The 13,273-nt window shown below is 49.0% G+C and overlaps 1 protein-coding gene across 1 annotated transcript in view; it reads left to right on the top strand.

Moving 5' to 3' along the window:
• The window catches only part of Csmd2 (CUB and Sushi multiple domains 2), a 535,187-nt gene that overhangs the window by 174,304 nt on the left and 347,610 nt on the right, over positions 1-13,273 (top strand). Inside the window, exons 4-5 of the mRNA XM_070008973.1 lie at positions 1,527-1,721; positions 9,075-9,282. Of these exons, the coding sequence (XP_069865074.1) occupies positions 1,527-1,721; positions 9,075-9,282 (403 nt within the window). The remainder of the gene's footprint in view (positions 1-1,526; positions 1,722-9,074; positions 9,283-13,273) is intronic.

The raw sequence follows: 13,273 nt of genomic DNA, 5'->3' as shown, positions 1-13,273 counted from the left end.
TCACCAGGGCCAGTAGAGAGGGTCCAAGACCATGGGCATCAACATACCATGGGCAGGAAGAGTGTCTTTCAAGGATTTTGGGAGGCTGTAGGGTCCAGCCTACCTATCATTGTTCCTCATCATCGTTACCCCATCCTCTCACTCCAGGCTCCCTGATTGTCTACATTATCTCTAGCCTTAGGGCCTTTGCACATGCTATTTTCTCTTTTTGCTTAGACTAATTCTTAGTAATCTCTCACTCCTCCAAGAAGTCATTCCCTAACCTGGGATTGGTACCCTGTCTGGCCCCTGTAGTAGGACACTTATCCTATCTTTAATATCACACATCTTCTTTGGGACTAGGAACTTATATGGTCACCTGTTTTGTACTCAGTGGTGGCCAGGCTTTGCATGCTGTAACTCATCCATTTTCACAAACCTTTGAGGAAGGTGCAGTTGTGATTCCTATTTGAGGCACAGATTGGTTAAGAAACTTGCTCAAGGTTCCTGCCTAAAGTGAGCCATTGGGCAGGGGGGTGGCGTGTGTGTGTGTGTGTGTGTGTGTGTGTGTGTGTGTGTGTGTGTGTGTGTGTGTGTGTGTGTGTGTGTGTGTGTGTGTGTGTGTGTGTGTGTGTGTGTGTGTGTGTGTGTGTGTGTGTGTGTGTGTGTGGTCTACACTCCTCTCCATCTCCGAGTGGATAGACTCACAGAGAGGTCCTCGAACAGCACCTGACTGTGGCTGGCACCCACTGCTGATCTGTGTCCTGAGGGGCACAGACAGGGCCAATGCTGAGGATAAAGGCAGGGACCACAGGAGCTGGGTCAGGGGCAGTGGGTGCTGCACGCACCCAGAATGTCTGTGTGTCCCCCACAACCCTCCTGCCCCCCGCCACTGCTGGTGGTGGCTGGGGGTGCTCTTGAATGTCTCCAGGCATCCCTTCTAGAAGTGATGGTCCACTTGTGACTGCCTCATGATTCTGGCTCTGCACCGTGTCCTCCAGCTCTGAATGAATCTCCCTTTCTAAGTGGGTTAGGCTGAGGTTCTGGGTCTCCTGTTCCAGCATCAGGCGTCCCTTTAACCTCTCCTTTCCCACCCCTCCCAGCCCCCAGCCACAGGAGCCTCAGCCACCACGCAGAGCACACATGGAAGGAAGAACACTGAGTTTCACCAGCAACAACTCTCTGGTGTATTCAGGGTCCCATTTGCAGAGTCAGAAGTGAAAGCAGCTCTGCCCGAGGGACGGGGGCTGCTCTTAGGTCATCACAGACCTAACTCACACCCAGGGCCATGCATTAGAAAAAGCAGGGAAGGCACTGTCCTATCACAGATCTCTTAAGTAGCTGCCCCTTCACCTCTGACCCCTCTTACGTGGAACCTTTTCTCTGAGAATTGGCAGCCTTGAGGAGGGGTGTCTGCCTGCATCTGCCAGCCCAGGTACAGAAGACATAAATGCCTAAGAGGGTAACTGGTCTCAGGTGCTGCTAGGATGTGGGGGTGTCCAGGCTGCGACCCCGCTCACCTGCTGCTGGTCTCCCTCTCCTCACAGTTCTCCCCAGCCACACGTGCGGGAACCCCGGGAGGCTGCCCAACGGCATCCAGCAGGGCTCCACCTTCAATCTCGGCGACAAAGTCCGCTACAGCTGCAACCCCGGCTTCTTCCTGGAGGGCCACGCCGTGCTCACCTGCCATGCTGGCTTTGAGAACAGTGCCATGTGGGACTTCCCTCTGCCCTCCTGTAGAGGTAGGTGGTCAGAGATGGCCTCATGGGTGGTGGGGGAGTAGCAGCTGGGAGGGGTGCTGAGGCTTCCTGAGGGATCTGTCTTAAGCGAGCAGTGATACTACTCCCCTCCCCACTGCCAGAAGCTAAATTGGAGGGAAGCAAGCCCTAGAGGGTCCTTAGATCTAACTCTGCATCTGCCTCTGTGGAGGAGACGGGCATCAAGAATGACCAGGTGGGTCAGATGGGACCTTGAGCCCCTTTGCATAGCCCTTCCTTACCCTCTCCCTGCCCACTCCAGGGATGTTACCCTTAGTGGTGTGATCCTCCAAAGGTGGTGGCATGCAGGTGACAGGGTGACAGAAGAGTCAGCATGACAGTAAATGATATCACGGTCCAGGCCGTGAAAAAAGGACCAGTGTTCTCCCAGAAGGACTGGGAGTATCACCCTAGTGTTCTAGTGCCCCGCGTTCAAGGCAGAACTAAAACTGTGGGGTGTGATCCCAGGGTGGGCTGTCCTGGGGAGGAGGGGTGCTTCCCTTCAGAGGCCCTGGCCAATGTGTTGAATCAGTTCCATATCCCGTAGTGACAGATTCCTCTCCAGTCTTTGCTTCCCAGGAACCTCCAACCCACAGTCCTACTTCACCACCCTGACTCTGCTCTGCCACCTTCAGTTGGGAGCTTGGTCCAGTTTTCTCCACCCATCCCTTTTGGAAAACTAAAGCAAAACCCCAACATAATCTTGTTTGCACTCAGCACCTGACTTGCGGAACACAGAAGCACAGAGACTTGACTTCAGGACAATGCAAGAGACTTGAAATGAATCATGAGTGACAGCCTTTTGGCTTCTTCTTCTGGAAGCTTCTATCTGGCTCTACCCTGAAGGCTCCAGCTCCCCCTGAGAATATACTGCACTCTCCTCCTCCTCCTGTTCCTCCTGCTCCTCCTCTTCCTCCTCCTCCTCCTCCTCCTCCTCCTGCTCCTGCTCCTCTTCCTCCTCCTTCTCCTCCTGCTCCTCTTTCTCCTCCTCCTCATCCTCCTCTTCCCCTTCCTCCTCCTCTTCCCCTTTCTCCTCCTTGTTCTCCTCCTGCTCGTTACCCTCCCAAGTGAGAGACAAGCAGTAAGGGACATGGAGGTTCTCCTTTGCCAGGTCTGATTGCATCCCATGGTCCAGTGTCTGGATGTCTTGCCATAGTGGGCAAGAACAAGGTGGGGTGAGACCACTCAGGTCTGTATTCACATCAGTCCACAGGTGTCTGATTCACCCCTAAATCTCTCCTGAGTCTCTTTTGGCTCCTGCCAAATGCTTTTCCTTCTCCTAGCTGACTTCCCTCCCTCCTCCTCCCCTGAGATGCTGGACAGCAGCCTTGGCCTCTACTCTGGGAACTTTTTTCCTCAGTGGTACTGGGACTTGAACTCAGGGTCTAGGCATTGTCTTTAGCATTTTTTGCTCAAGGCTGATGCTCTATCACTTGAGGTAGAGCACCACTTCCAGCTTTTTGCTGGTTAATTAGACCTAAGGTACTCTCAGACTTTCCTTCACCAGGCTGGCTTTGAACTGGGATCCTCAGTCCCATCCTCCTGAATAGCTAGGATTACAGGCATGAGCCTCCCCCACCCAGATGACTCATGCATCTCCTGAGCTCTCCTCTGAGTGACTCACGGTCCTAAGCTTCTAGCCCAGAGGACACTGAGCCTTCTACTAACCCTCTCCCCCTCTGCTTCAGACTTGGCCCATCTCTAAACCCGAACTCTTTCTAGTTTCCCCCAAGCCTCTGCTGCCTGCCCAGCTCCTAGAGGAGCATTGCCACCCAAGGCAGTCAAGTTGGGCACAGTGGGTAATATTGATCTCTCCCGTATCTTATGCCTTGCCGGCCAGGTCCTGTCTTAAGCACTTCTCAGAAGGCCCTGGTGATATCTGAGCCCCCTTAGCCAGCAGCTGCCTTACTGCAGGGACTGTGGGGACAGTTGTCCTCCAGCTCCCAACAACTCCAGTCCATCCTCCCCCACGGGTGAGAACTTTGAGCCACAGATCTGACGATATCACCCATCACTTAGGATCTCATCGGAGGCTCTTCATCCCTGACAGGGTCAAGTTCTACCTCCTTAGCATGGAGCACAGCCGCTTCCAGAAAGACTCCCAGACTACCAGAGTAGCCTTTCTACTGTCATTCCATCTCCTCTGAAGTAGCTCCCTACCTGAGCACACAGCAGGCTGGGCAGGTCAAGTCTTGCTCTCAGAAGGGCTTCTTGGAGACTCCCTGCAGCCTAGGGAGGGGGGGTGGGGACTCAGATGTGCCTGGGCTCAAAGGCTGGGAGAAAACAAATTCACTTTCTTTCCATCTCCCAGGGTTTCCCCCACTCCCAGCCCTTCAGGTCCATTTCTCTATTCTAATTGGCCACAGCTTCAGGAGCGTCTTGACAAGCATCCTCAATTGCAGAGCCTGGCTTGTCCAAAAATGATTTTCCAAACTTGTGCTCAGGAGACTAAACCACCCTACAGCCACAGGTGCTTACCAAATGCCCAGTCTGTGCCAGAAACTGTAGCCCTGTCAGTATGAGGTTCACATTCAGGAGAGAATGAGCCTCTTGGCCCTTTCTTTCTCTAGTATAGAACTCTCCAGGGCTGGCAGATAGACCTCATCCACTGGGCAGCCATCCATAAATATTTGCTGGGTGAACAGCTGCCTGGATGGATCTAATTTGTCACCAGCATTCAACAGGAACACAACCTGAGAGGCAACTTTCTGGTCCAGATTACTACCTGTACCACTGCTCTGAGTGACCTTGATTTCTTTAAATCCAGGGCTTCTCAAGCAGGTTGGAGTACTGTGTGTATCTTCTCCCTCCAGGAGATGCCAGTTGCTGGCTAATGGGGGCAGAAGGCACAGCTGGGATTGGAGCAGAATGGGTAAGGGGCTGACTCTTATGGAGGCCTAGGCCAAGGATGCTGCTTGTAGCAGCTTGATCAAGCTGGCTGAGACAGGGGTCAAGCAGGGCCTGTGTCCTCCCTTTGTTCTCTCATTCTGGGCACATTTTTGAAGGCAGAGGTCCCTGGGTAATACTGGGATTTGTGTAACCTCTTTGACCCACACGATGAAGACTCCGTACATTTCAGCATCTGGCCTCTGACTTGTGAGTGACATTGGCTTTGGATCAAAGGAGGCCTCAGGAGGAAGGAAGGAAAGAATTCAGATACACTAGGGTCTGAGAAGCAGGTGGTGGAGAGAAAACTGTCCTTGGAGATTCAAGCCAAACACTGCCGGCTGTCACCAGACCTGGGGGAACAGGCGTACAGTCCGCAGAAGCTGAGATGGCTCGTGTTGAGTGGCATTGCAGATTTGCCACCCTGGGGAGAGGAATCTGCAGAATGTGAGACAGGAGGTATGCTGGGCATGAGTGGTAGCTGGGGTAATATACAGGCCTGGCTTCTGCACCACAAAGGCCAACACAGAGCGGAGTGGCCACTAGCATGCCACTACATCTCTCTGAGTTTTAAATCTAGGTCTCAAAGTAAGCAGCCTTCCAGGGCTGATTGCTTACTCATTCACTCACCCAGTGAGCCAACAGCTTTGTGAGTGCCTCCCGTGCCCAGCCAGTCATGGATTCAATTCTTGTTTACCGACTGCCTATCGTATGCCAGATATTGGCCTAACTACAGAGAGCTGCAGTGAAGATCCAGCCAGACCAGATCCCACAATCTCCTGGACCTTCTCAGCCAGCAGCCAGGGCATTGAAAAGTGACAAAAATCAAAGACATAAATGGCTGTCCACAGAGGTGATAGGTGACTGAGTCCTAAATGATCTCCACCTCCTGAGTATCTCGGCTTACAGGTATGAGCAATTGCTGTCCAGCTTGAATCCCATGGTTTTAAGCATGCTAAGCAGTTGCCTCTTGACTCCTGAGTAGCTGGGATTACAGACATACATCTCCACAGTAACACTCATTTCTTAATGTGATGAAGCAGGGTCTTTGATAAAGCCAAGGTTGAAGGTGTGAAGCTCAAAGCCTTAGAAGGTGGAATTGGGACATTTCCTGAGGTCCCAGCATGGACAGACACATGGAGCTATGTAGAAGAGAAAGAGCAGGGCTGTGACATTAAGGCACCGGGACACTGGCTCTCTTAGTGTTGTACTTGAGTTGTAAGATGGCAGCCTCTTACCCAGACCCCTGAATGTTTCCATTTCCTCTGAGCTTGAGAGCCCAGGGCTGGGAAAAAGTGGACAGGAGTTCCACTGCTGAAGACCTTAGAATCCAAGATGGCACACTGGAGGTGGCCTGGAATGGAGCAGTCTCTCATGAACATTCCTTCCTCCCTGAAATGCCTGCCATTGTAGAGTTAACAGATGTCAGAGGAGACCTAGGGACAGTTTTCTAAAATTACGGTTAATTGAAGAGACTTTAGGAGAGCCTAAAGCCAGTCGTAAATAAAGCCATAAAAGTTGAAAAGGCAACTATCAGCATAACGCCCTGCCCCAAAATGCACAGAGCCCATGCTTTGTGAGAAGGAGTGAACAGTGCCGATGAATATTTTAGGCCTGTGGTGTCAGCTGAAGGTTATATTTTATGACTCCAGAGTTGTAACCATGAAATATGATGCCTTGTTTAAAGTGTGAGGAAAATCTCCAAATGGCTTTTACAGCGTCTTCCATCAAAGGGGATGGTGCTGGAGGAGTGAGGGGGTCTGGGAGCTTAGGGGGCTAGGATGATGTCTTTTCAGAAGACCAGAAGCTTTGCACACTGAGTGACAAGTGTCAGCACTGTCTAGCAGTCATTGGCAAACAGTGTAAAGTTTGGCACTCTTACAATGGCTTAGCCAAGCACTGCCAAATAGAGAGGCCTTATCATCACAGAGACTACATCTAGACTACATCTCTACAGCTGGAGACAGCTGCAACTGGCTCAGCCACACCCTGTGTGATTCTGTGAACATTTCTTAAAGTCCCTGAGCTTCTGTTTCCTTCTTTATTTATTTGTGCTATAGGTGTTTATTGACTACCTGCTATTTATCTGGAAAGGTGTTACTTATTAAATGCCTACTGTATACCTAGAAATATGCTAGGTATTTATTGAAACTGAAAAGATGCTTGGTGCTTATTGCATGCCTGCTATATACCTAGAAAGGTGCAAGGTATTTTTTGAATGCCTGCTGTATATTCAGAAATATGCTAGGTACTTATTGAATGCCTGATGGATAAGGCAAAAAGGTGTTGGGTAACTATTGAATGCTTACCCAGAAAAGTGCTAGAGACAGAGCAGACATAGCCTCTACTTTCAGGGAGTTTGCTGTCTAGATATGAAATAAACAAAGTATGGAAAGTAATTATGGGAACATGAATGCATGGGATGGGGAGTTGTTTCTGGAAAGATCGTCCAGGAAATGACACTTAGTCTGGTACAGAAAGGCTGACAGGGGCTGGGAAGGTGGCTCAGTGGTAGAGCGCTTGCCTTGCATGCCTGAGGCCCTGGGTTTGATTCCTCAGCACCATATAAGCAAAAAGAAAAAAAGCCAGAAGTAGCACTGTGGCTCAAGTGGTAGGGTGCTAGCCTTGAGTTGAAGAGCTGAGGGACAGTGCCCAGGCCCAGAGTTCAGGCCCCATGACCGGACACCCCCCCCCAAAAAAAAAGAAAGGCTGACAGGGGGAGCCATGGAGGCCCCATGAGGTACAGAAGATGGTTCCAGAAAGAGATATAGTACTCTGAGAAACCCTCAGGCAATGTCAGCTACTTGGAAGGCAGAGATTGGGGGAAATCATGGTTCAAAGCCAATCCTGGCCTCCCAACAAAAGTTGGTGAGGCTATTTGTAGGATGCAATCTCTCTGATATTCCAGTTGCTGCTGCCCATCTTTCCTCTGCTGACTAATACGGGAGTCCACAGAGCTCTTTATCTTGGACAAATCTTGGTACTTTCTTCTATGCTCATGGTCATGCTTTTCCATGAAATGTCTTGCTTTTTCTTGTGTATCTCGAATTTCTATACATCCTTCAAAACCCAGCTGTAATGATGTCTTCACTGTTGAGCCTTCCGAAATGGACTCAATATCTTAAGCAAATGTCCTACATTTTATGAACTGCATTCTTGGAAGACAGAAAAATACACTGGCCAAGGACCGCATCCCCCAAAGCAGAGTTTTGGGGCTTAGAATTTCAGGCCCTTCTGCCCCTATGAGTGGTGTCACTTTTGTCAAGTGACTTGAGTCTTCTTTTTGTCCTGGTTTCCTCACCTGTAAAATGAGAACAAAAGGACTACAATATGCTTGAGATGAAACATACAGAGTACTTAGAAGAGTACCTGGGATAAGAGCTTAGTGAACAGTGTTGGCCTGATGGTCCCTGTTACCTCTGGCTCAATTGAACACTGACATGCCTGTGGTCTTCCTCTCTGCATTTCTGAGTCAGCCCATGTACTTCAGGGGCACAGGGGCACAGGCCTAGAGAATATGGGCAACTCTCCCCTAGGCATAGCAAGAGCCATATCTATTCCCAAGGCCTATAGTATTTCAAAACTAGTGCTCTAAAGTACCATGCATGAATCAGAGCGTGACCCTTGGATCCTCTTCCTTGAATGAATGTCACATCTTGGCTGGGATTCAGGCCAGAGCAGCAAGGCAATGCCAGGTCCCTCTTCAGGGACCACTTACACAAGGTTTATGCACTTGGGGAGTCCCAGTGGTGTGCAGAAGCCATGGGAACAGGCAGAGCACCATGTCTGAGGGAGCACAGAAAAGGATTTGGGCCTGGAAGCTTCATGAGACATGTGCTGGGGAAAAGTCAGCATATGTAGAAGGACAGGGGCAGGAGGTCTGAAAGTAAAACTTGGGACTGAGCTGCCTGGGGGCAGGGAAGATGGAAAGATTGTCCTGTCCAGCCTGGGATGCCCTTTGAGATTTTCTTAGGGAGCCGTGTTACCTTCTGGGTTTCGTTGATCATGTCCGAGGTTTACTATAACCTAGTAGGAAGCCATATGCGGTTCCCCTCAGTTCTGACTGCTGGCTTCTCCTCTCTCGTGGGTATCAAGGATTACTGTGGTATAATGGCAGTTACCGTGTGCCGCCTGCCTACATCAGGATTCAGTGATGATCTCTGCTACCCATTTGCTGTGTGAACTCGAGCAAATTACTTTAACCTTCCTGTGGCATGGCCTTCTTTTCCTCTTGAATGAGAACAGGGGTATGTGAAATTGTCAGTACAGTGTCTGACACCTAGGATGGGCTGTGGAGGTCTGCTGCCATTGTTACTTGCACAGTCTGGACCGATGTGTGCATATATCCCTTTTCAGGACCCTTTCTGCTTGTCATGAATGAAGCCTACCAGGTATGGCAGTGCCACTGGGAACCCCAGCACTCATGTGATCCTCTTGTCTCTGTACCTGCAGCGGACGATGCCTGCGGTGGGACCCTGAGAGGTCAGAGCGGCATCATCTCCAGCCCACACTTCCCTTCTGAGTATCACAACAACGCTGACTGCACATGGACCATTCTGGCTGAGCTCGGAGACACCATCGCCCTGGTCTTCATTGACTTCCAGTTAGAGGACGGATACGACTTTCTGGAGGTCACAGGGACCGAAGGCTCCTCCCTGTGGTAAGTACACACCTGGCCCCCTCTTGTGGGTCCCGTGGCTTCTTTGGCTTGGGATGCATAGGGTCTTTTCAATGCCAGGACCTGAAGCCTCTTTGTTATTCCTTATACCTGTACTTGAACCTGTGTCTTATCACAAAGCACAATCTCCACCGTGTTTTGTAAAGCCAGGGTACATTTTTACAGGGATTTCTAGATCTGATATAAAGCTTGTCTTTCCTGAAGAATTTCATGGTAGGTCTTAGATGAGTAACTTGACTTTGGCCTAAAATGGTCTCAGGATATTGACAGCATCTCAGGAAAGCTCTATTTCTGGATACTGAGGCAGAGCACCCCACAGATTGATGAACCTCAGGGATGATGCTTTTCCCCTCTGCCAAGCTGTGAGTTGCAGAAAAGCTCATATCTTACTATGCAAAGACCAGCTTCCTCTTGTCCTGGCTTTGCCAAAAAAAAAAAAAAAAGGCTTTTCCAGTCTTGCTTTCTTGGTGTCTTCAACACTTGGACCACAGGTTGTGGCCAAGCTGATTTGGGTTCTAGAGTGTTCTGCTGGGACTGACTTTACACATGGTGGTGGGTCATTTAGGACATGTTCTTGTGTTCTCATATGGCTGTGTTACTATGATGAGCCATCAGGAGGTAGTGAAAGGTTGCATGTCCTAGTGCGTACCATGCAGGGATGGTCATGTTCTCTGCCTCCATTGCTATAGGCTGGTAGGGGCAGGCAGGGCTCTGTGCTCAGGGATAGAGAGTGAAGGGACATCACTTAGGATTGTGGGTAAAGCAGAAAGTGGATGGCTGTAAGAGACAAGGAAGTTTGTTGTCTGGAGGGATGGAGACATGATGTCAGGGGATGGGACAGCAAGCTGAGAAAGAGAAGGGGAAGAGAGGAAAGAAACAGGAGGAGACTCTAACCGCATGTCTTCTGAAGAGATGCTTTTGAAGTGATGAGTTCTCCAGTTGAATGAGACATGGTCTTTGGAGGGAGGGGGTCCTGGTTGGTTGAGGATATCCATCAAATTCATGGCTAGGGCCTAGGAGTGATGACATGGGAAGGGACACTTGCAAAACTACTCTCAGACTTGGGAACTTGTTACCCAGTGAACTCAAGTTTCCTAGTGCAGTGGAAGGTGACTGGACCCAGAGTCAGGAGACCTGCTGTCTAGAATTCATTGGCTCAGTGACTATGCAAGGAACCCAGGAAACTGAGGTCTTGCTCTGATCCATAAACCCTGCTGTTCCATAAGCACCAGTGACTCCAGCTAAGAGTTGTGTTGGTGGCAGGGGACTTTCACTGCTCGTTAATCCTCATGAGCTGCAAGGCCAAGCCTGCAGACCCTCAGGCGTGGCCATTTTGTGTAAAATATCAATTTTCTGGAGGGCAAATGGAATATGTGTGCTGCTTGGAGGATGTATGGAAAATGTGCAAAGGTGGAATGAACACCAACATTTTTTAAAGTCCCATTGTACTCCCTTTTGGCCGTGTGTGTGTGTGTGTGTGTGTGTGTGTGTGTGTGTGTGTGTGTGTGTGTGTGTGTGTGTGTGTGTGTGTGTGTGTGTGTGTGTGTGTGTGTGTGTGTGTGTGTGTGTGTGTGTTTGGCTCGGTCAAATGTCAAGCTAGCTGGCTATTTATATACTTTATATTTAGATATTTTAATAGTACAAAGTTAGAGTCAATATGTCTGCTATCTCTATGTTTCTGTTGGTGGTGGTGTGATAGATTTTGTTTTGTTTTGTAGTATTAGGGGGTTTAAACTCAGGGTCTCACGCTTGTTAAGCAGATGTATTATCATACCACTTGACCTATACCCCCAGACCTTTTGTGTACTAGTTATTTCATTATTTTTGCTGAGAATGGCACCTGGACTGTGATCCTCCAATTTTAAGACTCCTACAAAAGCTGGAATAACAGGAATATGCTGCCACACCCAGTTTCTTTCACTGAGATGGATTCTTGTGAACATTTTTGTCTTCGCTGGTCTAGAGCTATAGTCCTCCTAATCTCAGCCTCCCACATATCTGGAATGACAGGTATACAGCAGTTATTGGTTAAGAACTGTGAACTTTTTGCCTGGGCTAGTCTCAGGCCCATGATTCTCCCCATCTCAGCCCCCTGTGTAGCTGGGACTATATAATCTGAGCCACTGTACTCAGCTTAGTCATGTTTTCCTTGTGCTAGACCTGGTTTGAACTCAGGGCTTGAGCATTATCCTTAAGCTTCTTTTGCTCAAAGCTAGTGCTCTACCATTTGAACCATGGCTTTACTTCTGGCATTTTGGGTAGTTTAGTGGAAATAAGAGCCTCACAGACTTTCCTTCCTTGGTTGGCTTCAAACTGTGATCCTTAGATCTCAGCCTCCTAAGTAGCCAGTATTATAGGTGTCAGCCATCAGCACCTTGCTGTTCATTGTGTATTTTTAATTTAACATGTTATGGTATTAACTGAGGTCACACAGCTAGGAAGGAGCAGAGTTGGGGTTCTACCCCAGGTTAGTCCCAGTCCCAAGCCTGTCTTCTAGTTGTGACTGCCCACCACAGCATGTTAGGTCTGAGATACTCCTCATGGTTGTATAGCACTTCTTCAGAACACTGAGGCCTGGTCTCTTGTTAGATTATGCCCGAGTCTTGTCTTCCCATAAATAGATGCAACAATCAATAACCCATATCACCTATAATTCTAGCTTCTCAGGAGACTGAGATCTGAGGATCATGGTTCAAAGCTAGCCTGGGCAGAAAAGTCAATGAGACTCTTATCTCCAGTTAACCAACAAAAAGCCAAAGTAGAGGTATAGTTCAAGTGGTTGAGCAAAAAAGCTCAGGGATAGTGCCTAGGTCCTGTGTTCAAGCCCCAGAACTGGTGCAGGAGTGCACATACGCGCGGGCACGCATGTATGCGCGCACACACACACACACACACACACACACACACACACACACACACACACACACACACACACACATCAATAACCATACAAGCTCCCTCTCCTCTCAATCTTTAGATCTGTCTGACTCATTTGTTTATCCATGGGCTAAAGCCAAATGGTTTCCTGCAGCTTCTTCCCCACCCCCAGCTATGACTTTGTTCATTGTCCAAACTTCTGGACTGAAACCAATCTGAAAGATATCTCTTTTCCTATTAAGTCACTCAGTAGGACAGGAATTGAGCAGAGGAAATCGTTAGGGGAGCCGTTCAGAACTCTTTGCTATAAGATTAAATGATAATTATTTACAGGGCTCCGTGTCACCATTGCCAGGCAGGATGCATTTGTTGTTTTAATTTATACTTGCACAGCAATTATAGATAAACAAACGTGGAGGCTCAAGATGTCTGTGTGAGAGGAATCCGCTCTCTCCTGGTCCCTCTCTGTCATAGATCCTTGGATTTTTGTGAAAATTCGATGCTGCTAGTTTACGAGTCTACTGCTTTCATTAGCATGCATTAAGATTTCAGGCTGTTCTCTTGAGTTCTGGCCAAGGTGTGGAAAGACAGCAGAAAAGATAGTGCTGGAAAAGATGAATCTGAATAACTGGGCATCGCTTACCTATCAAAAAGATAGGGCCCCCTTCCTCATGGGGTCTGGCTTCCCACACATGCAGGGGGGGAGGCATGTAATATCTTGACTCAGTCTCTACACGTCCCCTCCCCCAGCAGAAAGTCCGTGGTAGAGATTTAATTAAGGGCTCTAGCTGATGTACATTTCACAGACTAGTGGAGGAATTGTGGGGTTGATAATCTTGTATTTTGCCAAGTCAGGATATTTGAAGAAAACCTAGCAAGTCCTCAGCATGCTGTTTCATAAAACAGGAAATCTCACTCCTGCCCAGAGTGTGGCAGGAACTAATCTTGGGTAACCTTGCACCAACTTCATAAAAGATGGGGGATCTGGGGTGGAGGAATGTACAGAAGCAGAGAGTATCAGTACCAGGACCCAAGTGTGCCTGCCCCCCCACAGCTGTTGTGGCCTGGGTTTTCTCCATTTGTGTGGTTTGTACTA

The sequence above is a fragment of the Dipodomys merriami genome, unplaced genomic scaffold, assembly GCF_024711535.1.
Source record: "Dipodomys merriami isolate MVZ:Mamm:240054 unplaced genomic scaffold, mDipMer1.0.p SCAF_71, whole genome shotgun sequence".
NCBI classification, from domain to species: domain Eukaryota; kingdom Metazoa; phylum Chordata; class Mammalia; order Rodentia; family Heteromyidae; genus Dipodomys; species Dipodomys merriami.
The sequence above is the reverse complement of the archived record's forward strand: the minus strand, read 5'-3'. Positions and strand labels throughout refer to the sequence as shown.